This window comes from Delphinus delphis, chromosome 2, assembly GCF_949987515.2.
Source record: "Delphinus delphis chromosome 2, mDelDel1.2, whole genome shotgun sequence".
Classification (NCBI taxonomy): Eukaryota; Metazoa; Chordata; class Mammalia; order Artiodactyla; family Delphinidae; genus Delphinus; species Delphinus delphis.
In genome coordinates, this window is record NC_082684.1 from 3,084,362 (window position 1) to 3,110,367 (window position 26,006).

General features: G+C 52.9%; 1 protein-coding gene across 5 annotated transcripts in view; it reads right to left on the bottom strand.

The window, feature by feature from the left end:
• Positions 1–1,467: 1,467 nt before the first annotated feature.
• The window catches only part of TRAF3 (TNF receptor associated factor 3), a 116,374-nt gene continuing 91,835 nt past the window's right edge, over positions 1,468–26,006 (bottom strand). For 4 of the 5 annotated variants that reach the window (XM_060003886.1, XM_060003889.1, XM_060003885.1 and 1 more), the window contains 6 exons: positions 22,614–22,694; positions 19,893–19,967; positions 18,170–18,262; positions 13,803–13,943; positions 7,727–7,901; positions 1,468–6,961 (listed from right to left, as the gene is read on the bottom strand). In XM_060003886.1, coding sequence (XP_059859869.1) covers positions 6,390–6,961; positions 7,727–7,901; positions 13,803–13,943; positions 18,170–18,262; positions 19,893–19,967; positions 22,614–22,694 — 1,137 coding nt within the window. In that variant the 3' untranslated portion in view covers positions 1,468–6,389. The remainder of the gene's footprint in view (positions 6,962–7,726; positions 7,902–13,802; positions 13,944–18,169; positions 18,263–19,892; positions 19,968–22,613; positions 22,695–26,006) is intronic. The other variant, XM_060003888.1, reaches the window with a different exon arrangement.

The window sequence follows — 26,006 nt, forward strand, 5'->3', positions numbered from 1 at the left end:
CTGCGGGGACCGAGGTGGGGCGGGGCCAGGCCCCGGGGAGCCGCCGGGAGGCCCCGCCCCCAGCAGCCCTGCGGCCGACCGGCGCCCGGGTCTGCGGCCTCGGCCCAGGGGCAACCCCGGGGCGGGCCCTTCATCCTGGGAGTTGTTGCCGATTCTTGCCCCGTAAGACGCAGGAGAAAAAACTCCAGAAGGGGGAAAGGATCCGGCTTCCGAAATCCCAGCTGAGCGGCCCCTCCGGGGGTGCTGGAGACCCCACGGACACGGCTCCGCGCGCTGCCCGCCCGCGGCGCCGTCCACACAGCGCGCTGCCACCCGCCAGGGGCTCCAGCTTCAGGGCTGAGGGCCCCCCAGGGGCCTCACTCAGCACCCGTGGTGGCATCAGGTCCGAGGTGGGGCGCCAGGCCTGAGCGCCCAGGGAGGAGGGTGGAGCGCAAGGGGTGCGTGGACTTGGGACGCCCCCCAGACGGAGGGACTGAATGTGGTCCCCTCTGGCAGCTCCTGTGTGTGGGGACCCCGTGTAGGAAGAGCTGGGGGCCACGGGCTCCCCTGCAGGGCTCCGGGTGCGGGGTGGGCAGGAACACTTGAGCCCCTGGGGCCCGGGCAGCACCCCTAGGCCAGGCCCTGAGCCCCTGGGTGGGAGCAGCCTTGGGGGCTGGTTCCTGCGCTGCCCCTTCCAGCTGCCCGGTGGGCGCACGGGGAGGCCCGGGCCGCAAGCCGTGACTTAGAGAAGGGGTGAGGCCGAGCACGGGCTTCGGGGGCTGCGGCGGCGACACGTGGAGGACCAGGGCAAGTGGGGGAAGGGCTGAGCGGTCCCCAGGGCCTTAGCGCTGCCTCGCGGTGCTGGAAAGCAGCCCGCGCACCTGGTGATTCGGGGGAACACCGTGGGAGACGCAAGGCTTCCTGCTCCGGGGCCTGACCGCCCGGGGAGACCGGCCCGCTAGTCCTGAGCCGGGCAGGCGCCTGCTGGCCCTGTGCCCCCAGTGTCCCCACTGCGGGTGGCTGCGTGGAAGGCGCCGCCTGGAGGCCCCACAACCACCCGCGGTGTCAGCACTGGCGGGGCTCACAGCCAGCCCCCTGGTTTCAGAAAGGAGGCAGACGCTGTCTTTCCCCTGACACGCGAGGAAACCGAGGCTCAAAGAGCTCGAAGTCCCATAGCTGATAAAGTGGCGGAAATGGGACAGGATCTCCGGGAGGATGAGGGCCCCCTGGCTTGCTCTGGACCAAGCCATGGACTTGAGCACGGCTGCTGGGTGCAAAGGCCCCGGGGACCCCCCTCAAGGTAAAGCCACCGCCTGAAGGGAAGGCCAGGAAGCCACGGCAGGACCGGTGGCACCCTCTGCAGGGGCCGGTGCAGAAAACGTGTACGCAGAGCCCAGGACAGTGACCGCAGGAGGGAGGGGCCCCCTCACGGGGCCCTGGGCCGCGCCTGGGCCTACGAGTCAGTGTGAGAGAAACCAAGACTCCTAGTCAGATTTATTTGCCTCTAATCAGACAGTTTAGCATTTCAAAGTTTTGCATTCTACACTCTTACAAACTTTAGTTATTAGCATCAGAAACACAAAAACCTTGCAAGACCTCCAAACACAAATAAATACCAAATAAAACCACACACAGTATACAGTAAACAAAAATATCAAACATAATAATGCTACCAGGAAGTCAGCCATGTTGCTAACCCACAGTAACAACATGATTATTGCTGGGCAATAACTTACACTGTCCTTTTGTGTTTTTTTCTTAGAAGAGCAGAAGAACACGGGACGTGAATCACTGGTCACAATCACTTGGACTGTCGAGATGGGTCCTCACAGCGAGCGGTTATACAGATGCAATTTTTTAAAACAGGCAGGTTAAAAATAGAGAGTCAAATGAGAGATTGGCCTTCTTTGGTCTTTGTTTTGGGTAAGAGAACTGAACGCAGAGGGTGCCGTCAGAGAAAGAATCGATTCTGGAAATGCGACACAACTGTCTGCGTGGATTTACACACTTCCTTTACCACAGACGTTATTCTACAGAGAATTCTTATAGAAATCCTTGAGAATCATGCCAGCTTTTGTGTTTACCGATTAAGTCGTTGAGTTTGCTGTGGAAGTTATCTCACTGGTCTAAGGGGACTGAGTTACGACCCGATCACCACGAACCGCAGGAGTGGTGCAGCCGTCCTGGACTCCACCTCCCTCGTCGTGAGTTCACAAGACAGACTCTAGACACAGCAGCAGTGGCAGAAATGAAATGCGAGCACTGCTTGGTGCCACTCGGGCCTCCGCAAACGGCACCAGCCACCTGTGGCCTGGGTCACCCGAGGCCAGCAGAAAACGCCCCGGACGCTTCCAGGTCTGCGCCCTGCCCCCGCTGCCCCGGGGCCCTGGTGACGAGCAGCACCGCCCGACAGACAGCAGAGACGAACAACCGGGTCACCTGCCCTCACTGGAGCCTCACGCCGACCTTGTCTGACCCGACCCTAGTGGACACGTTGTACTTTGGAAAAAACACAACTATCAAGATTTGCAAACAGAAGGCAGAGCCATGGTCTTGGGCTGAGGAGACTGGGTGACAGACCCCCCCTTCATGTCACAGATGCAAAGGAACTCCCGGAATTCCCCGCAGCTCTCCTCGGCGGCCCGATCAGTAAAGATCTAGACTAGAAGTTAGAAAACAGTATTCTACGGCTCCGCCTGAGCCCTTTCCAGCACTGATAATCACTGCAAGCGAGGGATACGTTTTGGAGAGCGGAGGTGTGGGCAAGAGGCCCCACGAGGAATCTCATCTCCTGCCCAAGCCCGTGAAGACAGGCAGGGATGCTGGGGCCGGAGAGGTCTGTGTCCGGCACGGGACGATGGGCACTCCTCCACGTGCAGGCGGGAAGAAGGTGCGGGCCTGGACGGCTGGAGGGGCCAGCGCACCCCCCAGGGTGCACTCGGGGTCCTGCCTCTCCCCCCACCCCCTCGGGGCCCTGCTGTGCCTAAGGGTTCGTCCAGCCGCCCTTTCCTCTGCCTGAAGTTGCCCACGGGCTGCAGGATGCCGGGCCCACCGCGGGCGACCACCCCCATGACGCGGAGGGTCAACAGGGACGCGCGGCCCTGGGCGGCTGGGGACGCTGCAGGAGACGAGCTGCTGGGGAGAGGCTGTGCCGTCCTGGCCGGCGTCTGAGGGGCCTGGTGGAGTCGGCCACCAGGACAGGGAGGTGACAGGCGGGGGCAGGAGGGCCGCCTGGCCAAGAGCCTGGGCTCAGCTGGCGGCTGCGTTCTGGGGCGGGGCCGGGGTGGCGGGGCCGGTGGCCCTCCTCGACGGCCGCTCGGTGACCGCGCCTGACTCACTCTTGGGGGCTGGTGCCACCCTCTCGTGTGACAGGTCTTGGAGCAATTTACCCGTCTCCTCTGCGTCACCACGAACCTGGGAAACTGAGAACCCCAACCTGTAAAAAGAGGCCCAGGTGAGCCGCCCAGGCTGCTCCAGCCCCAGAGCCAGAGCCTGGCATTCGCTGGCCCCGCCGGCCTGACACCCTGGCCCCCCACCCCTGACCAGAGACCTGCAGGCAGGCAGACCCGGCCGGTCTTCATTTCCAGGACAGGCGACGACGCGGAAGCAGGGGCGCTAACCCTGCACGGGACTCGGCGTCGGTTCCTCTATGGCACTGGGGCGGTTTTGTTCTGTGCGGAATTTGTCACTTTCGGTACACGGGAAAAGTGCGTCCACACGCCGTGTCCGACACCATCACTTGTCGCTGCGGCCCTGGTGGCGGGAAGGCCCGCGGGCACCAGGGAGGCGTGCGACCCGCTACCACCAACCGTCACCGAGCCACGGCCTGAAGCTCCCGCCGCGTCCCAGCGTCCCAGCCTCCCGCCGGGGGACAGTGAAGCTGACTCCCTTGGGCTCCTGGGTGGCGGCCAGTGGCCTGGCGTCTCCCACCGGGAGGAGCTGCTGGAAAAGTCCCCCCACCAAGGGACGGATGCTCCTGGGGCGCTGCCAGTGGCCCGCCCCCAACAGGATTCCAACCCAGGGGAGGGAAAGAATTTTTTTTTAACCAGACCGAGATGTTGCTTATCCTGAATTTGTTAACAACGCCCATACTTTCCGTGAAGGGGAGGAAGTCCCTGTTGGTAACCCCTGGCCTCGGGAGAGCCATCTGAGGCCGGGTGGGGCCTGCCGGGCAGCCTCCCTCCCCTGGGTCTCCAGGGCAGAACCGGGCCCAGGCCTGGAGGAGGTCTGGGCACTTGGGGGGAACAGTGGTCCCACAGCACCTGCAGGAGGGCCCTCCTCTGTGAGCGGGGACACACGACTCCTTACTGGGCAGGACCGATGACACTGTTTCGCCCTCAAAGCAATTCTGGGGTCAGAGGATGGGAAAGAAAAAGAGACGAAGACAACTGAACATCTTAACTGCCGAAGGGCAGGGCAGGTGCTTGGAACCCATGAGGTCACTTATGGAAGCCTGGGACGGCGGTGGCCAGGAGGTGCTTCCAGCAGGCACTGGGGCGAAGGCACACCCAGGGCGGAGGGCAGCACCAGAGACACGGGGGCCACCGGGCACCACCCCGCCGTCCCCCGCGTGGCCGTGGCCACGGGGAGCCCGGAGGCAGGCAGTCTGAGGTGCGCGGCCCAGCTGGCCAATTCGTGGGCGCGTCTTTTGGATGAGTGGCACAGATGCGGCGGTTCACACACATTGGTTTTGCCTAAGAAGCACCCGTCACGTGTAGCACCCATCAGTGGTAAGAGCACCCGTGGAGCATGGTGCATAGCAGGGGGCACAGGAGCAGGGCCCCGCTCTGTCACAGTTGGACCATTGAGAGAAGGTAAACGGGGGTGAGAAATGCCGCCCGGACAGGCGCAGGCTGGGGCCAAAGACCCCAGGGCCACCCTTCCCAAGAGAGGGGCGGGCCCCAGGACGCCTGTGGATCAGCCTGGGCGGCCCCCGGGGAGCAGTCTCTGGAATGCTCAGAGGGCCCCGCGGCGGGTGGTGGAAGCGCCCGCAGCCCGGGGACACAGAGGCGCAGCTCCTGCCCTGTCCCTGCCTGCGTGTGGACTGCGCAGCTCGCTTTTGGGGCCTAGAGATTTGGAATCTGTGATTAATGAAGCAGTGGAGGCTCCAGAAGCCGACGAGGGGGCCCGGCTTCCTCAGCAGGGACAGGGCTGTCTGAGGGCCCTCGAAGAGGCAAAAGGTCTAGTGATCAAGAGAAAGGTCTGGCTGAACGATCGCCTTCTGGAATTACAGTGAACACAAAGCTGGGGTCGAGAAGCAGCATGTCACATCTAAGGCACATGTACAGTATGCCACCATCTCTACGCAAACGCTGTTAACAAATGCAGCAATACGACAGGATGAAGAAACACATCTGCTGTGGCCTCCTTCAAGCACGAGTCACCTGCCCACCCCCGGACACTGGACACGGAAGGTCGGTGTTGTCAGCAATAGAGAGCTTGTCTGAACACGTGGGGCAGAATTTTAAAAACCTACAGGATTTTGTTTAGAACTCCAAAGTTCAACTAATGCCCTATTTTAGGGTGAAAACAATTATAAATCTGAAATGATGCACAGCATCTATGAGCAATTTTCCTTTCATAGTGATTTTGAAGTAGCGTCATTAACTACGACAGATATCGGAGGCTTACATTTCTAACGAGAAATAACAGCAGGTTGAATATTCTCTTTCCTATCACAAGTGATAACCAGGGTTTGATATTTTACATTTTCTTCCAAGAAATATCAGTCTATCGACGTTTTAAAATGAAATGTTTGCAGTAACAATTATCTTAGAACTTTAAATTAAAAAACGATTCTGAATTTAGAGACTTTCAAAAAAGACCTAGGTGCACTTCAGGGTCTTCTGACAGAGTATTGAAGCAGAGACCGGATGAGGCCTTAAAACAGACAACAGGCTATGTTGGAAACAGGACTGCACTCTTGAATCTTAGAATGAATATAGCAGAACTGCATATGATTTCATAAATTCTCCTTTTACTTAACATGCTGACATGTCCAGCTATCCCCAGGTATGTGCGTGCGTGTGTGTGTGTGTGTGTGTGTGTGTGTGTGTGTGTGTTCTTTTTTTGGTGTTTAAGGAAGAAAAATCATGGTTCTTTTCTTTAGCATATATGTTTTCCACCTTAATTAACTAGATCTTTAAAAATGAAAACGAAAACCTTCTCTGACAGCAGTATTTCTCTCGTCGAAGGATAAATAATTCTTCCAAGTGAAGTATTTCTAGTCTATTAGAAAACGTTGTGTGTGTGTCCTGACGCGTGGCTCCTCCCGCCGGCCCGCGGCCACCTTCTGCCGCTTCCTCCGTTCCACAAGGTCCTTTTCTGGGCGTGAGGACCTCGGTGGAGACGGCCGGTTCAAACCCCCCAGAGGAGTTGCCTTCTGCTCAATCCGCCTCCCCAGAGACTCGTCAGGGGTCTGGCAGGTCCGAAGTATCCACTATGACTTTGATAAAAATGGTATCATCTTTAATGTACGTCCCGTTTTCCAGCACAGTCTGCGCCACGAAGACTGGGCAGCCGGAAGCGATGTTCATCTCGCCGGTGGGCTTCTTGAAGCTGCTGCTGTTGGGGTCCGGCTTGAAAGCGTCCCCCAAGTGTCGCCGGGAGGACCCCTGGTCCATCAGCATGAGCGTCACCTTCTGCTTGAACGGCCAGGGAAGGAGGGCGTCGTATTCTCCGCGCATGATGACGAAGAACAGCGACAGGTGCGTCCCCTTGCCCATGCCATCCCCGTTCAGGTAGACCCTGGCGCACATCTTGTAGCCGAAATAGCCGGTGTAGAAAGGCTGGCTGTAGAGGGACAGGGTCTTCCCCATGACGGCCTCCTGCTTCCGCCGCTTGTAATCACGGATCTTCCAGATCAGCACACCGTTGTAGCTGGCGGTCTCCAGGACCTGGAACCGCAGGTCCATGTCGGCCAGGCGGATGTCGTGGACACTCAGCATCTGGTCGTGCCGGCTCAGCTGGGACTCCAGCAGGCCTGCGGCGGGCGGGAGAGATGGGCGCGGAGACACATGACTATCACAGGGGCTGGAGAAGCCGATCCCCACCAGCATCTGAGCAGAAGAGCCCAAACTCGCTGTGGCTGCTGGGGGGTGGTGCGTGCCCCGTGGAGGACCGGAAACGCAGGCCTCGGGATCCACAGCCTGCTGAGAGGCGACAGCCTGGGCTGCCTGCCCTCTGGCTCACGGCCCCTGCCTCCAGCCCCCACGCTCCGGGTCAGCTGCGCCCTGTCAGGGCTTAAGCTGCTCCTCCCCCCACCCCACTCCACGTCCTTGGCTGGCTGAATCCAGCCCCACACGCATCACAGTAATCCTTGTTCTTTCCCCCATTAATCCTTCTCGTGCAGATATTCAGAATACTCGCTCGGCCCTTGAAGCAGCGGCCCCGGTGGCTTCTAGGTATCGGACACGCTGCTGGGCTCGCCGGGTCCCCTGCTGCCTCTGGTCACCTTCTGTCCCCCAGGCCTTCAGGAGCGGGTCTGGAGCACCCGACCCGCAGGCCGCCCCGCGCCCACTCTGCCACGCAGGCCTCCTGCACGGAGGGGAGCGTCTGGGCCCCTGCTGTGGGCATCTCGGTAGGAAGCCAGCTGCCCCGGCAGGCGGCGCATCAGAAGCACCGGCCGTGACTGGACGGCGCCGGCCTAAGGCAGCACGCGCCTCGCCTACCCCAGCTCTGGCCTGGGGCCCCGGGACCTGGCCAGGCTCCCCTGTCCCGGGGCCTCCCGGACCCGCACGGCTCTCACCTGTGTTCCGAGCCGCCTGCCCCGCACTCTTGTCCACACTCTCCAGCTCGGTCACCCGGCTCTGGAGCGACTCCACGCTGCTCTTCATGCTGCCTGCCTCCTCCCAGCTCTGCCGGAAGGGGCGGATCTCTTTGTCGAGCTCCTTCAGTTTCTCTGCTTGGCTGTCTATTACTCGCTTCCACATCAAAGGTGTGAAAAAGGCAAGATACAGTTAGAGCTCGCTGCCAGCGCTGCGCCGCTACCAGCAGACGCCCGCTGGTCAGGCACAGGGAGCCCACATCAGCCCGCACAGGGCATCTTACCTTAGACCCACGGGCATCTCGGGGGACACAGGGACCCAGGCCCCTAGTTCCAGGAGGGGACCGAGGCCTCGACCACCAAGTGCAGGGCACGCGGCTCCCACATCCCTCTGTCCTAGCGTCTCAGCTCAGGACTTGGAGTCACACTCATCGGCCCCGTCTGGAGGCCTCCATCCCCTGCAGGGTCGAGCGACCAGCAGAGGCCAAACTATATGGCCTCCAGGGCTAGAGGGGCTGCCCTGTTTCTGGGGCACAAAGAGTGCTCAGAACCCCGCCTGGGTCCCAGAAGAGAGAGCTGCCACCACACTGCCACCTGGCTCCAGAGACCTGGCTGCCAGCACAGGGCTGGCAGCAGGACAGGGCCCTGGAGGCAGGTCCTCGGGGCCCCGGGTGAAGCCAAGGGGCCAGTGCCTATTGGCGGGGTGGGTGGGGGTCTGTTCCCACTGGGGCAGAGCAACCCTGCTGACAAACACGTGGCTGTCGACAGCAAGGCTTGACTTAAATAATTCAGAAACCCCCGTTTCCAGAAGCACATGACCAGCACGTCTGTAACAGTAACTGGAGGGGTGGGCCTGGCGTGCCAGCCATGGCGGCCCAGTTTGTCTGCAGGACTGGCCTGCCCACTTGTTAGGTGAAGCCAGGGACCCAGAGAGTTTTCACTTCTAAAAAGAATTTGCATTTTTGAAATAAAGCTCCCAAAGGCTGGGTGGTTCAGCCCCTGAAGCTGTGGAGCGGCTGGGCCGCCCTTGAGGCTGAGGCCACACAGGGGAGAGCCCCGGGGACCTGCCGAGTTCACTTCTCCTTTTGGGAGACTATTTTTAAACATCGAGGTTTCAGCACCTTTGCTGGCTCTTAATAACCGTGAAGGAACAAACATGTAGGCTTGGGTTACTTTTTCTGGGTAAAAATACAGTGTTAATCTTCTTCTTTCCAAGAAACCCTGACATTGGCTAACATTTAAAAAGTAAAGACGATTTCTCTAAAGAACACTTCTTTCTACACCAATACTACTTTATTTTAAAATATATACGGTGAGAAGCATAGTTAGTTCACAAAGTCTATTTTCTGGGGACAATCCTATTGACATGAATGAATGCCCATACTACTTTATACTTTATTTTAAAATATATACGGTGAGAAGCATAGTTAGTTCACAAAGTCTATTTTCTGGGGACAATCCTATTGACATGAATGAATGCCCATACCCATAATGAACAGCTGTAATTTTTCTCCTGTCCTCTACCTACTCAAGTGACAAAATGACAAACTAGGCTGATGTGGGTACTAGTGAGAATAAGAGGGGAGTTAATGGAAACCTAAACGATCAGTGGCAGTTCCTTGGTGGACCTCGTTGTAAACCACGAGGACAAGCTGCTCATCACTTCAAGCCCCCCTCCCCAGCCCCGGGACTGGTGGCGCACACAGGACAGTGGCACGAACGCATGAGGCGCTCTCGAGAGGGAGCAGAACCGTGGAGTCTGAAATGACAGCAAGGCCCCCAGCTACAAGCCAGGAACATGGAGCCAGCAGGCGGGTGGCGGGCAGGAGGGAACATGGGAGCGAGCACACGCGTACACACACACACACAGAGACAAGGCCCAACCACTGTTTAAAAGGCACTCCTCACACAGCAAGGGAAAATGTGCTATTTTCAAACAGACCCTTCATTTGCAGAAAGGGTATGAGGTCAAAGCAGAATGCTGACCTAAATTAAGCTTTCTCTGTAAGATGCAGCAAACATGATGTCATTCTTGAAGAGCAGTCTACACTCAGCCCCTGCAGTGTTTCTATAAAAAACAAATCTTAAATGCAGGTGAGGATTTTACTAGAAAAAAGGATTCAGGAGCTGAGAGAAACAGCACAGATCACACACTATGTGAATAAACCCTGATCAGGAGACCTGCTCACAGAGCATCAGTCTATCGGTCTCATGCTCGTGCACTTAGGGCTTAAATCGCCGTCTGTCACTTGGCACCATCTGGTCACCGAGCCGATGTGGGTGGGACTCCTGGGCCCAGCAAGGGGCCCGTGGACGGAGCGCTCTCGCTCCAGCCCGGCAGAGCCACTGACTGTGGGGGCGCCCGGGAGTGCAGCCCCTGCCAACAACGCGACACGGGAATGAAGCTCACATCTAGTCACATCTAGGCTGGCTTTTTTTTTTTTCATTTTTTTTAAGTTTATTTTTTTTACTTATTTATTTTTGGCTGCATTGGGTCTTTGTTGCTGCGTGCAGGTTTTCTCTAGTTGCGGCGTGCGGGGTCTACTCTTCGTTGTGGTGCGCGGGCTTCTCATTGTGGTGTCTTCTTTTTTTTTTTTTCCTTTTTGCGGTACGCGGGCCCCTCACCGCTGTGGCCTCTCCCGTTGCGGAGCACAGGCTCCGGACGCGCAGGCTCAGCGGCCATGGCTCATGGGCCCAGCCGCTCCGCGGCATGCAGGATCCTCCCGGACCGGGGCACGAACCCACGTTCCCTGCATCGGCAGGCGGACTCCCAACCACTGCACCACCAGGGAAGCTCAGTGGTGTCTTCTTTTTTAAAAAATAAATAAATTAATTTATTTTTGGCTGTGTTGGGTCTTCACTGCTGCACGCGGGCTTTCTCTAGCTGCGGCGAGTGGGGTCTACTCTTCGTTGCAGTGCACGGGCTTCTCATTGCGGTGGCTTCTCTTGTTGCGGAGCATGGGCTCTAGGCACGTGGGCTCAGCAGTTGTGGCTCACGGGCTTAGTTACTCCGCGGCATGTGGGATCTTCCCGGACCAGGGCTCGAACCCGTGTCCCCTGCATTGGCAGGAGGATTCTTAACCACTTCACCACCAGGGAAGCCCTAGGCTGTCTTTTTAAATTGAGAAAAAAGGGACTTCCCTGGTGGTCCAGTGGTTAAGACTCCGTGCTTCCACTGCAGGGGGCACAGGTTCAATCCCTGGTCGGGGAACTAAGATCCCACATGCTGCACGGCATGGCCAAAAAAAAAAAAGTTCTTTACAAAGTAAAATAGTAAGAAACTACCCTTCCACGGCTGGCAAAAGCTAACCCACTCTTAAGTTCCACTTCCTTTGCACAACTCTGACTGCATCCCATCCGCCCTATCTGGGGCCGTCAGGAGCTCTGCACTCTGTGTGGACTCCTGTACAAGCCTGTCTTCAGGATTTAGGGTCGACTGGAGACTCAGACAAGGGAGGAGATGACACAGAGAGGGATAGGTCTGTCACCATCCAGGGGGTCCAGGAAGGCTCCCTGGAGAAGGTGGCATTTACAGTGCCATCTGAGGTGCCTGAGGAAAGGAAGTGGGGAGGGAAGGTCCACTCTGCCGCGGAGAGAGTGGCAAAGGTGGCAGCGAGGAACAGCGGCCAGTCACGGTGGTCCCGAACCACTGTATGGCGCTCAGGTAAACTGTCCTCCAGCAGCTGGAATTTCTAGGGTGAGGACCGAGGGGCAGGTCTGAGCCAGGCTCTGCTGAAATGGGGGGTTGGCGGGGGGAGGTCGGGAGGGACGGGAGGGAGAGCGCCACCCAGAGCCGGCATCTCCAGCCCCAGTCCGCAGGGCTGCCATCAATGTTCACTCAGAGGAGGATGGTCCAGGCCGCCTCTCAGCGCTGGCAACCATGGTGACGAACATTACCGACCCTGAGATCAGGCAGGGGACGCGGTTCCATGTAAACCATCGGGAAATGGTCAGCCGTCCGGAGGGGTTTCCAGCCCGTCAGCCCCTGCTCCTGACCTCTGTCCCTCTCTTGGAATGCAGCCTACTTTCCTCCGTGCCTGCCTTCCAAGGAGGAGGAGAAGAACGCCGGCGCGGGTCACCGCCACCTGCAGACATGGCACCGCTCAGCCTTCCCCTCCCCGGGCTCCACAGCTTGGAGCTGGATCTCTCTGACTTAGATCTCAGTGGTTCTTCAATCGTGGAAGTTTTAAAACGTGAATCACGCACAGTGGAATGATTAAATTAAATTCCAACTTTTCATGCTGGAAGTGGGGAATGGAGGAGAGGAACGCATATAAGATCTCCAAGGTGTCAGGCGAGTGCATCCATGACCTCATTATGGACACTCTCATTTTTTTTGGTTATAAATGAACCCACTACTACATATATACAATGGAATACTACTCAGCCATAAAAAAGAATGAAATAATGCCACTTGTAGCAACATGGATGCAACTAGAGATTATCATACTAAGTGAAGTCAGAAAGAGAAAGACAAATACCATATGATACCACTTATATGTGGAATCTAAAATATGACACAAACGAACATATCTACGAAACAGAAACAGACTCACAGACAGAGAGAGCAGACTGGTGGTTGCCAAGGGGGAGGGGATGGGGGAGGGATGGAGTGGGAGGTTGGGGTTAGTAGTTGCAAACCACTGTATATAGAATGGATAAACAAGGTCCTACAGCATAGCACAGGGAACTATATTCAGTATCCTATGATAAACCATGATGGAAAAGAATATGAAGAAGAATGTGTGCGTGTATAACTGAGTCACTTTGCTGTACAGCAGTTGACACAACACTGTAAATCAACTCTACTTCAATAAAAAAAACCTTTGGAAACCACTACATTAAAATAAGAATTAAATATAAGAAAAAACAACCACCCACTACTCATTCTTCCTTCTGCTGTCAGTATGCCTTAACAAGTGGTTCTCTAGCATAACAGCATTTCCTGGCCTTTCCACGCACCCCTCTGAGCCCTGGCCGCCCTGCGCACAGCTGGACCTGCCTACCGGCTGGCAGCACAGGCCTCTGTCTGGACACGCTGACCAGCACCTCCGAGGCCTCGGCAAAACGCCACAGACTTCCCGGAGGAGGCTTGTGGTGTTTTACGCGACACTGTACTTTTCTGACTTGATTCAATACTTATGACTTGTATCTTTTCTACTACAATCTAATGGTTCATTGTGTTTTTCCTTGTCTCGGGACCACCACAGAGTTTAATACAAATGAAGTTAATTTAATAAATCCCTATTCAATTCAAGGCACTATAACTAATCTCAACATTAAAATGGGAGGAAAGACAATCTCAAAGATGCTGTGACTCTGGAGCTATTAGAAATATTTTCTCTTCCAGATAATTTAGGGAAACACTGTAAGTACAAGCACTGAAAGACCCTTTCGGCAACATGTGATTCTCCCACGGGTGTGTGTGATGCACCCCAGAATTACCATCACCAAGGTACACTCTGAGTAAGCGGATGTGAAGACAGCGTCTAGAAGGATAATCTATAACAAGCACCTAATGGAAGCCTGTGTTGGTAACAGAAATGAGGAGCCACATCGTAATCAGCCTTATTTATACACCACCTTTTTCGGGAGCAGCAAAGGTTTATGTGTTTGAAATAAGGTGGTGAAATAAGGTGACTGTGTACGTGCATCGCTAGAAGGTTCAGAACAAAATAGTTTGGCTTCAGTTCACTTTAGGAAGTGAAACTTTACACATAACTACTCACGAACAATATGAAATCTTAAATAATAATAATAAAACAGCTAATTTTTAGAAACGCAGGCTTTGAGTCTTATTTCACCAACAATGAACCAAGGGCACAGAGGAGAGGTGACGGGGCTGGCCCCCGGGAAAAGGCGAGAGGCGAGGTGCCTACAGCCTCCCAGGTCGGCCCGCAAACCCAGGCCACCTTCCCTGAGTTTCACTTAAGCAAGAGAAACACGTTGCCTTGTTCGACAAAGGTCAGGGCTTTTGCTCAAATATCTCCCTGAGAAAGTCTTGGAGGGAAATGCAGATGTGTTCCCTTTTATCCAGACATAATCTTAAACTTCTTACCTGTAAATGAAGTATTTTGGATTCATTATTTCGAAGCATTTCCTTTTGTCTCTCAATTTCAATTTCAAAGCTGCATATCTGGTTGTGCAAACTCTGTATGCTCTTGTTTTTTTCTACACTTTCATTCTGCAGCAAGGAAACCTGAAAAAGAAAGTCTTCAATTAAGCAAACAAAAAGTGAGTTTAATATCAATTTATAACAATTATAATAATGGTAATTAAATGTTTACAATACAGGCCTTCTATCAGCTCAGTGAAGGAGTTCCAGGAAAAAAAAAAATCCCTTCACACAGGAAATGGGAGTCCTGGTAGTTTAACAGGGATCCTACAACTGCATTTCTCAGAATCTCTCCCAAGAATCAAATAAGATGAGGCAAAGTGCAGCAAGGACTGAATTTCAGAATGGATGCTTTTTCAAGTTTTTGCTGAAAACTAATACATCTTTTATCAGAGTGGCTTTCAAACTTGGACAAGGAAACATAATAGGAAACAAATCCTTACACCCCACCTCTTCTGCACAGACACTTGTGTACGTGTGCATATCCCTAAAAACAGGGATCTCAAAACCACATCTGCCCTGATCACAGTGCACCTGGATACTTTCTCTTTTACTCTATTTTACTTTTGAAAATGCTAGCTGCAACCCACTAAATTATTTCACGCCCACCAGTGGGCCATACACGCCCTTTGAAAAGCTCTCTCAACGGAACGAGGGAGCACGATGGGAACAGTCTCGCGCGCTGCAGTGAGTCCTGGGGCCAGCCTCCCAGCCTCCCCGCCCCCGCCACAGAGGAGCTGCCGACTGGGGGTGCCAGGACGGGTCTGCTGCGGGGGGGGCGCCATTCCCAGCAGGGAACCCACCTTTGAGTCTTTCAAAGTTCCTTTCTGAAAAATAATTGGCTCCCAAGAGCCAATTTACACTGGTCTTACAAGCCCCAGGGTGAGGAGTTCAAGGGCGATCCCACCAGGCTTCTTTCTCACAGTGTTTCTACGAGGGGCATTTTGGCCCCTGGAAAGGTTCCCTCCGCCAACAGCTGTGTCCACGCGCAGATGTGGCCGCCATCCTGGAAGCCGCGGAGCTCCGAGACGGATCGGAACAGCTCTACTCGCAGGTGCCTCTCTAACACCTCCAGCACCTGAGGACGGTCTGGCCGTGGGGATGGCCCACGGGCATCTCAGGACACATCTGGGTTCCTGACCTTGTCCCCTCTGCAGAACAACGAGCCTGAAGTGAGGCGTCCTTACGTCACTCAGTCTGCTCGGCAGGCAGCACCTCTGGGCGCTGTCTCAGTCTATTTTATTTATAACCAAGGTATTTATGAAGGAATACAGAACTTGCAAGATATACTTCGCTCTCCTAGGATTTCACTCAGCACAAACAGACTTTCCTCCCTAAACTACGCTGTCTCCCAGGCCCACGACCTCCTCCACGTGATCAGCCTGCAGCGCCCAGGCTGGGGCACGGGTAGCAGGCAGCGGCATTTTTGTTTTTTCTGAAATTACAATTCACTCACTCCCATCTGTCAAAGATGGACACAATTCCCAGGCTCCTTATTCTCACACCCCAAAAAAGAAATATCATGCACACGGGCCAACCTTTCTGATAAAAATCTCAGTAATATCTCCAAAACCAATGGTGATTTTTTCTGCAGCAAATCAAGCTACCTGAGGATGACGGAAATATCTCACACTGATGATCACACACCGTGCCGCATCCGACTCTTAACTTCTTAATTTAGGGACTGCCCTTAGACTGACGTTTTATTTATTTACACATTTTAATCAAGGATCCCAGCCCCTGGGTGCCTGCAGACCCCTGCTTTCACCAGTCTACCAGGTATAGGAAAGTCTACCTGGCAGGTGTGTTTCCAAGAAGCACAGTGTGACATCCACACAGCAGATGAAAACAGGGGCCCCCTCATCCTTCCTGAGACCGTCCTCACCAGGAACATCCCCCATCCCAGCCTGTTTTGGTGGGCACTCCACACTTCCCTTTGATTTAAGCTTTCCTAAAACATAAGATGGGTGTTTTTAAGCCTGGATTTTACAAAAAGTTTTTCTTTAGTTTGACTGTGAATATAATAATCAGTGTTTCTGAATCAACTCAGACGTTCTATTTTCTAGTATAGATGAACAAAATAACTCAGGAGATTCCAACTGAATAATTCTATGATGAGAAATAAATGCCCATTTTAAGAAAATACAAGTATCTGCATTCATCGTCCAGGTTTTGCTCTTGGGCCCAGTGAAGAGAAGCCAGCTCCTCATGAACACAAGCAAGGATGCGCAGGGCGGAGGCCCGGATGACCTGAGCAGTGGGCACGGAGTCAGGGAGAGGCTCACGCTCCAGCAAAACCAAGAGGACAGACGTTTCAAATGTATCAGCAGCAACTCGGCCCCCTCTTGGCCGGTGTACAGAGGGAGAAGCTCTGGGGAGGGGTGCTGGCTGTGCGGCTGTGTCCCAGAGCTTCCAGCGATGCAATGCGGATGCTTTGAGGAGGACAAGTGTGGAGGTAGCAGGGAAGGAGGACGCAAGTGACAGGATGACCCCCGCGTGCCCCACGGCGATGGCCCTGAGGACGACCGTCCTGAGAGCTGAGCGCACGGCAGCCCAGCCCCGCTCAGTGGTTATGTAACTAGCACAGCTGGAATAACCAATTCACTTTACATGAAAGGAAGAACCTTTTAGATAAATGAGGAGCCGTATCTGGGAGAGACCAAAAGCCCTGAGATCTATGCCTATAATTAAAAAAGGCAGAAACAATGCATTCTTCAAAAAGAGGGGAAAAAAAGATTCATAGGTAAATCGTCACTGAACTCAGAGCAAATATGTGCTCCTGGGAAAGTCACAAATGATTCAGGTAACAGATTTTATTTCACTGATAAACAGAAGGCTTCTCCTGCCCCACGTGTGTACACACAGCACGCAAATCCTTTCATTGGTTCTCATCTCCAGCTTAAGCATTTATATTAAAAAAACTATTTTATGTCAGATTTAATAAACATCTTTTGATTTAAAACTTTAGACTCTTTTAAGTACATTTACATTTTAAATTGCTTGGATTTAATACTCAAAAACAAGATATCCAAATCTTTACAAACCTTTAGAAAACAAACATCAACACCCTGGCTGCATCCTAGTGTCCTCCCACCGCAAGCTCTCAACACGTTGAATATCAAATTAATTTCTTATCTGTGTACATAAGCCACAAGCCACAGCGGGAGATCCTATAACCTCCTTCTCTATCAAGTCTTGGAGGTTTTCATCTTTTCCTCAGGTAAGAAGGCCCAGAGAGCTGAGCACCACAGGACACACTCCCCAGGAAGGAGTGCTACATGGGCGGGGGCCTGCTGAGGAGTCCAGACCCCACAGCTGGGGCCCCTCGAGGAGACACCCAGGAGAGCAGGTGTGTCCGGGAAGGGGCTGCGTGGTCCCCCAACACCCATGGTCAACAGTCACACTCGCGATGTGCAACTGTCCTCTCCTCGTCTCCAGGAAGACAGAGGATGGTAAAGCAGGTGACACTGGTGACCTTCCAGATCGGGGGTCGGCAGGCTTTTTCTGTAAAGAGCCAGAGAACAGTTTTGGGGGCTGTGCGGGCCGTACAGTTTCTATCTCTGCTCATCCATGCTGCCGTCCTGGTGCAAAGCAGCCACGGATAATACGAAAATGAGTGTGTGTGGCTGTGTTCCAATAAAGCTTTATTTACAAAAAGATGGGGTGCGGGGTGGACGGGGGTTGGAAGTGACAATCCCTGTCCTAGATCAATTCTAAGAGAAGCACAATGTGATTTTTTTTTTTTTAAAAAAAGCACTTCATAGCTGCTTGGCAATTAAAAAACAAACAGCAAGGACTTCCCTGGTGGCACAGTAGTTGAGAATCTGCCTGCCTATGCAGGGAACACAGGTTCGAGCCCTGATCCGGGAGGATCCCACATGCTGTGGAGCAACTAAGCCCGTGCGCTACAACTACTGAGTCTGTGCTCTGGAGCCCGCGAGCCACAACTACTGAGCCCACGTGCCACAACTACTGAAGCCCACGCACCTAGAGCCCGTGCTCCCCAACAAGAGAAACCACCGCAATGAGAAGCCTGCTCACAGCAATGAAGACCCAATGCGGCCAAAACTAAAAATAAGTAAGTAAATAAATTTATAAACAAATAAAAAAAACCCCAAAGAGCAAGCTAACAAAACCACACAGCTTCATTTATAAACTCAGGATCACTTGAAGAGAATTTACTTTTTTGACAGTCTTGATGCTGTTTCTTTTATGCAAAATCCATTACTCACTATAAACAAGGTTTTCTTCTTTAAATAATTTGAAGAAAGTATTAAAAACCAACAAAAGCAGGAGGCGGTGCGTCGTACCTTTTTCTCTAGAGAGTTGCTCCATTCTTTGAGTAAGTTGACATGCTGCACCGCGGAGCTGGCCTCGTGGGCCTTAATCTGCTGGTTTGTCCCCTGCGAGAGTAAAGAGGCAACACGTTACCCAACCTCACTCCGCCGAAGTCAGAGAGACTCGTAGCCGACCTCAATCCAGCACTACACGAGGCGGGGGTGACTTATTCATGGACGGTTCACAGGGGATGTCCAGCCTCAGGAGGGCTCAGTGGCCCCTGATCTACTGTGTGCAGGTGAGGAGGCTGTTTCGAGAAGAACGGAGCAGCTCAAAGCCGAGACACTGCGAGTTCTACAACAACTATCTCGAGGCCGTGAGCTTCGCTCCTCAAGCTTCTTATCAAGGGCCTTCTTACCTACGTTTCATACTGGTAACAGCAAGAAACTAAATTTTAGATATATCATTTTTGTTCCCTAAAATTTTTTTGCGTTAAAATATAAATGGAAAATGTTTAGACACCTGCAGGTCATAGCTAGAAGCTGCTATAATAATCTAGCGAATATGTAATCAAAGTAAGATTCTAAATGATTTATTAAAGTATTAACTTACCAGTGAAATACACTGTATTACTGTTCCTAACTATCCTATGTATACTTAGAAAGTTACATACAGAACATAAACAATCTACAGAGTACATAAGATGCAGACCATCTCAGAGTCAGTAACAAGTGTGGGAAACAGTTCTTCATATATTTAACAAAGTAATTGGTGTAAGAATATAATTTGTTTTGAAACTGGAATATTTAAAAGCCACAGAAAGCATTTTAATGATCTCCAAAACATATACTCTGTACATAGGATAGTCATATATATATGTTGATACAAGTATTGCTATATATAAACATATATATATACATACACAGAATGAATGATATATATGTACATACGACATAACAGTGGTGAGGGCTCAGTCTCATAAGAGACTGAAGCAAAGGGAAAGCTATAGTCATTCTTACTCTCAGGCTTTTTACTTTCTAAGAAAATACTGAGATGCCAATATCTCTGTATTGATTTCACAATAATGTACTGATAATACATAAACATCAAACACAAAATACTTTAATTAGAGTATATACTGCCCTTTGATAGTTCTAAGGTCAAGATATACATTTAAATGAAAACTAATTCAAATTCACTAGCCATCTCCGATGTGTTAAAAAAACAGAAACAAAAACAAAAACCCAGGACCAGCTTTCTCACGGCCCAGGTGTGGCAGTGGCAGAGACCTCCTCTCCACATGGCCCTCCGGGCACGTGCCTGTGGCATGCACTCTGGACACACGCACGTGCGATCCTCACAACTGTGCACGGATGCACACACTGCCGAAACCACGTCCAGTTTGCCAGTGACTTACATTCAAGTAACAGCTCAAATTCCATAACTATCTACCTAGAAACCCCACCGAATGTCAGTTCTGCTTGTCCCATTCACTAACTGGTTTTGAATGTAATCGTTCTCCTAATGCATTAACTCCCCCTCAGCACAGGTGTCTACCTCAAGTCTCACGACACCCCCGGCCTGGAAAGCGAGCACCCACATCCGCTGCACGTGGCTCTCGTCACCCGTGCAGCAGGTGACTCAGTTCCATGGCAAAACTGAAAGCCCAGAGCTTGCATGTTAAAATGTTAATAGAATAACTTTCTCTCATGGTGGAATGTCAGTGACTGGGAAGGACAAATGTCGGATACTGACCTGAAAAACGCAGCCATAGCGCTTAAAACTACAGGTGCTGGGGGCATTGACACACTCTGACAAGTGTGCACTCAACTGCAACGGGAAAGAGACGTGAGTTGTGGCACGAACGTTTGCATGAAAATGTTCAAACATATCAAGGGCACAGATAGCATCTGGGTTGTACTATTACGAATGGTGTTTATCAGCTACAGGTGTGTATATAGCATCTGCTTCCTAGACTTACATGCAGTAAATATACAGTATCATCACGTGTATACACATATATACACCAATATACAGAAATACATTTACTATAACATTTCTTAAACTTGCAGTTTCTTTAGAACAAGTTGTTTTGCGACATGCTGTCTGCAGTGCCAGAATTTTAAAAAGAAAGGGAAAAAAACATAAACTGAAATGCACATTTAAAGACTATAAACAAAAACTGCATGAAACACAAAAAATAGGAAGCATTCAGGATGCAGCTGGGTCACACACCTGATATACAGCACACGAAATAGATACCTTTCCAAAGCAAGCGTACACAAGGTCTCATCACTCTCAGTACTTCTGAATGGCCAGAGATTCAAGTAGCTTTTCAAAGACCTCTAAGGTCATTCTAACAACATGAATCTTATGATGGTTACCTCCAGTTCATGGAGGACGATTAGGAGGGGCTGGGAGAGGGTAACTCCCCTTGCAAGGAAAAACCCCTGTGTTCAGCTTAAATGTCAGCAAATCATCAAATAAAGACCACCTACGGTGCCCCCTCAGGAGTAAAGGGAATTGAAATACCTACATTTTAAAGACACAGTGTTTTGTGTTACGCTAATGCAATTTAAGGATAAGTTCTTTCTTTACTGAAGAGATTCTCATCGGGAAACTCGAGGGATAGATCTTCTTTATAGAAAGCCATCAGACCCTGAATTGGGAGAGTGGCCAGTGAGCGTGGCGCACGGTGGCCCCGGGAACGCGCTTCCCCGCGAGCCAGCGCACACGCACTCCCGGAGGCTCGCGGGATGTGTCACTCCGGTGGGTGCAGGCGGCTTCTCCACCTTCTCCTCCTGTCCTCCAGGACAAAGACATTCCTCTCCCTTCAGGTCAGTATTGAGGACAAGAGTGAGCGGCTCACAGGACGGCCCTCCCGCCTGAGGGACCCACCTGACCATGGCCAAGGCCAGCCCTGCAGAAGGTCTGAGCCAGGGTGGGGTCGTGGTGGCCGCAGAGGCTCTGGCCTGCAACTGGAGGAAAGCACCCCAAGGGTACATTGCAGGTGACGGGCGCAGAAACCCGAAAGGACACCGTGTGCGTAGTAACATCAGTTTGAAAATTTTAAAACATATTCTTTCAGCGCCATCAGTACAATCGTGAATCTGACCAGTTAACACTCCTGAGGTTAAAATCAGGGTCATGTCGAGGTTGACGCTGTTTTCAGTGCACTAACTGAAAGGGCTGTACTTTTTTCAAACTGGCTTTATCATCATTAATCTCAGAGCCCTACAGAATTTACCAGAGCTTGGGGATAAAAGCAAGAATCATCTGTAAACCAATAGCACCTTTCACCAGAAACCCAAGATAAATGCAGGTTTAAAGTTTTGTGGTTTTTTTAGGTTTAAAGATTTTTAAAAATAAAAATAACTTAGAGGCAAAATGGAGGCAGCTTTTGCCCAGAATATAGACAGTCCTGAGTGAGTAAAAGTTTAGGAAGGTACATAAAACCCAGGAAATTATTTCAACAATACAGACTCTTCGTACATTCACTTTAACAGAGGGACTTTCCAGCTGTGGAAATAATCTATGTGCGTTTCCCTGCCGCTCCCAGAGGCACATTCAGGGGCCCAGAGACCACCGTCGCCAGTCCAGACCCTGCCCTTGCCCAGCAGAGTCAACGTCCAGGGAGGGTGCACCTCAGTGAGAGTGGCCTTCGGCCCACACGGGTCCTCTCGCTGTCATGGACGTGAGAGACTGAGCTCCCCTCCCCCATATCCAGGTGTTAAATTCCAGGCTGTTGAAAAGGCTGAGGTGAGCAGGCTCCTCAGATCAGAGAACCCAGGACCAAGAGAATCGGGCGTGGGGACCAGGGGGTGGGGCACGCACCCACCGAGCCCATAGGAGCCCCAGACAGTTCCCAGAACACCAACCAGAGGGGGTCCAGGTCAGGATCAGATGCGAAAACATTAAGAATCCTTGGAATTGTTCCTTCCGGATATATCCTGATCAAAATGAGGTTACTGCAAAATCTACCTGCCTTAAAGCAAGTGTGCCCGAGGGCAGCGTGATGTGCACAGCCTCTGGGGAAGGCTGCCCAGGTGCCTTCCCAGCGGCCCCTGAAGTGTGGGCACCACCCCTGCACCCACTTGCCCCCCGGCACAGGTCCTGTACAGCACGTGTGGCCTAAGTGGTTCAGGAGTATTTCTAAGTTAACTGATTTCCTTGAGATAATCTTAGAGTGATTCCTAGTTTACAGATTTAAACCTAAAAAGTGTCACCTTTGCTTGCATTGTAAATATTCCCATTTTCTCAATTCTTAATATTTTGCTCTGAATTTACCACTCTGTAGCTTTTAATTGTTTGTTTCTGAAATATCTGACTTCCCAAAACAGCATGAGGGTTTTCATTGTTTTTGTACTGTAAGTTATCACTATCACAATCTGTGAAAACCTCTGACCTCAGCCTTAAGGGAAGAGCGGGGCCCTGAAGGATCCCCAGCTCCTGCACAGGCCCGGCCACGGCCCTTACCTCGCTCCTCAGAAGGGTCTGGACACTGCACTTATGAGGGCAGGACACCACCACGCAGGGACACTCGGTGTCTTCGTGTTTCTGAAGGAGAAAGAGAGAGTGTTGCCAACTCTGAAACACAATCCACCTTCCCTCAGATCCCACCAGCGTTCCCAGCGTCCCCACAATGACCCAAGGGAAGCCCTCTGCTCACGGTCATGTCCTTGAGTAACAAGACTCACATCACACTTGGACGGGTCGCTATGTTACACAAGTTTGAGTGCTCAAAAGAATGCCTCTCACGAGAGCTACTCAGATATGACTGGTCGGGGCCACTCATGGGAGCACAGCCCACCGGAGGGGCATCCTCACGGCAGCTTCCCTCTAGCTGTGTCCCCTCTGCTGATGCTTCCCTGACACCTGCGCCCAGGTAGGCTGGGCCTTGGCCTCCCTCACACAGCAGGTGGATGGCAGGGCCCAGCCTCTGCTGGTTGGAGAGAAGGACAGTTCTCCTCTGGCTTCTCAGTTTGGGGTCTGGAAATGATGCTTCTCAAGAGCCTGAAAACAATGTGATCTCCTGGGTGTTTAAATTACTGTCCTGATCTCTGATCTTCCTCTAGTGCGTGGTAAACGTGCATACATTTTGGTGTAGCCCTTCTCTGGAGGGTACAGATTTCAGCACAGAGCCTGGATGACGGTGACTGTTCAACTCGGTGCCCCAGGCCCCTGCTGGGCACCTGTCCGGTACACCTGTCCACAAGTGAAGGGCAGGCAAGAGCTCCCACGAGGAGAGCAAACCCAAGGCTCTGGAGAGCACCTCCAGACACATGACAAAGGGCCGCTGCAGGGAGGCCGACGCAGGCAGAGCCAGACCTGCCACGTCACACAACCGTGGGAGGCCAGGCTCCCGGAGGTGGCATCCCTCGGCAAGAAGAGAATGTGGCGGGTTTTCCTCTGAGGCCCCGGGACACTCCCAGTTCTCCTGGCTGGGCCTCCAGTTAGGCCGCTGTTGAGGTGTATCTGGGGCCGCGCTGGCTGCCGGGCCGTCTGACCCAGCAGGCGTGCAGGTCAAGAGCACGGCGCCCGAGAGGACACTCCTCTCCTCCGGGGAGGCCTGGAGCCAGGTGCAACACCATCTGAAGTCCCTCGTCTGGACCAGCACCCTGCGGGCTGTGCAGCGCGGAGAGGACACCTGGACGCGGCCGCTCTGCTCCGGGGCCTGGTCCCCAGAGGCCTGCAGGGCCCACGGTGGGCGAGCCCACAGCTGTCCCGAACTCAGCAAAAATCACCTGACTGGACTGAGCCTGACCAGCACCTCCCAAGAGGGGACCCCCGGCGGATGCCTGGCCGCGCTCAGAATCCCTAAGAGTTCCCAGGTGCCATCGCGCCTTTCAGGGGGAAACCTCGGGCCAAACAGCTTCTCTCTGCCTCACCTGTAAGAGGGGGCGTGACCAGCCCTCCCTGAGGGCATCTGTGAGGACAGAATCCGTCACGGCCCGGAGAACTAACGTGGCCGACACTCCACGGACGCCACGCCTCCCTCCTGCGCCTGCCCTCGACCCCGCCTTCATTCACCAAGCCAGGCCTGCCCTGGGTGTCAGGGGTGGCCTGACCAGGACAAACAGATGATCACCACTGCGGCAGGGGGGCTGGGAGCGAGCAGCGGGGGTGGTGGCCTGGGAGGGCGCTCTGAGGAAGAACCAGGGGTGGGGGCAGCGTACCGGGGCGGGCAGAGCAGGGGGCAGCAGGAGGTGAGGCTGGCGGCCCGCAGGCCATTCCCATCAATAGCTTTGTGTATCTTGGCAGATCTGTGCAAGGACGTCCAAACGATGAATGTCTAGAAATGGGCTTCTTTGCCCTTCTTTCAAAGGGTAGAGCATTTAAAATGGGATTTGGGGGCTTCCCTGGTGGTGCAGTGGTTGAGAGTCCGCCTGCCGATGCAGGGGACATGGGTTCGTGCCCCGGTCCGGGAAGATCCCACATGCCGCGGAGCGGCTGGGCCCGTGAGCCATGGCCGCTGAGCCTGCGCGTCGGGAGCCTGTGCTCCGCAACGGGAGAGGCCACAACAGTGAGAGACCCGCGTACCGCAAAAAAAAAAACAACAAAAAAAGGGATTTGGAGGGGTGTTGCCAGACTACCCTGCAATCAGCCTACACAAGCCCACCCTCACTGCAGTGAGAACGCACGGCCCCAATTGAATTCTATCAAACTTTCCCATCTCTGACAGTGACCGGTGAAAAACAATGAGTATGATTTGCAATTCTTTAATGATGTGTAGTTATTAGTATCTTTTTTATGTTAACCATTTATATTTCCCGTGAACTGCCTTTCATAGCTTTTGTCCACTGCAGTGGGTTGAACAGTGACCCCTGAAGTTCATGTCTCCCTGGAACCTCAGAATGTGACCCCGGTTTAGGAAAGAGGGTCTCTGCAGATGTAACGAGTTAAGAGGCCACCCTGGATTAGGCTGGGCCCTGAACCTAGTGACACTGTCCATGTAACAGGAGAAGACGTACAGCAGGAAGACTGCCATAAGGACATGCAGGCAGAGGTTGGAACGGTGCAGCCGCAAGTCTGGGAGCCCAAGGACCGCAACCCCCAGGAGGTGGGGAGGTGAGGGAGGGGTCTTCTCTAGAGCCTCCAGAGGGGCATGGCCCTGAGGCAGCCCTGGATCCAGACTTCTGCTTCTAGGACTGTGAGGGAACAAATTTCTGTTGTTCTAGGCCACCAGCTTTGTGGTACTTTGTTATGACAGCCAAAGGGATACACCCGTTTTCCAAAAAAAAAAAAAACCTGTTAATCTGTCGATATGTGAGAACTCTCCACATATTAATGAAATCTGTCCTGCCTGTCAAAGCAAGAGTGACTTTGATACACACACAGAACGATATCACGCGTGTGTGGGCCACAAAGCATAAGTGCATAGTGAGCGCCCACCAGGGACAAGGGTGTAACCAACGCCCATCACCTGCAGGCTCCTCTCCTGCCTCGCCCCCGCCTTCTCCGACTAAAACCACAAGGCTGAACCTGCGCTTTTACTTCCTTTGCTTAAAAAAAGGTCTCCTTACACGTGTATGTGTAACAGGTAAGATACTGTTTCGTCTTGGCTGCTTTTGAATTTTGTTAACACGGAATTCCGCCTTTCGACTCTTCTGCGACCTGGCTCAACGTCACGCTCCTCAGGCGGGCGAATCCACGAGTCGCATGAGTGGACTCGTGGATTCCACTGTCACCGCTGTCATACAACCTTCCCTGCTGTGCACACTGTCCACGGGGTCCGCTACAAGTGACGTGTCTGTTCTCCAACAGATGGACGTTTGGATCGTTCCCAGATCTCTCTGCTCCTCTGGTTATGCCTGACATACCCTCTGCAGTGCATGTGCGACAGTTTCTCTTAAACATCTAGGAGAGGGA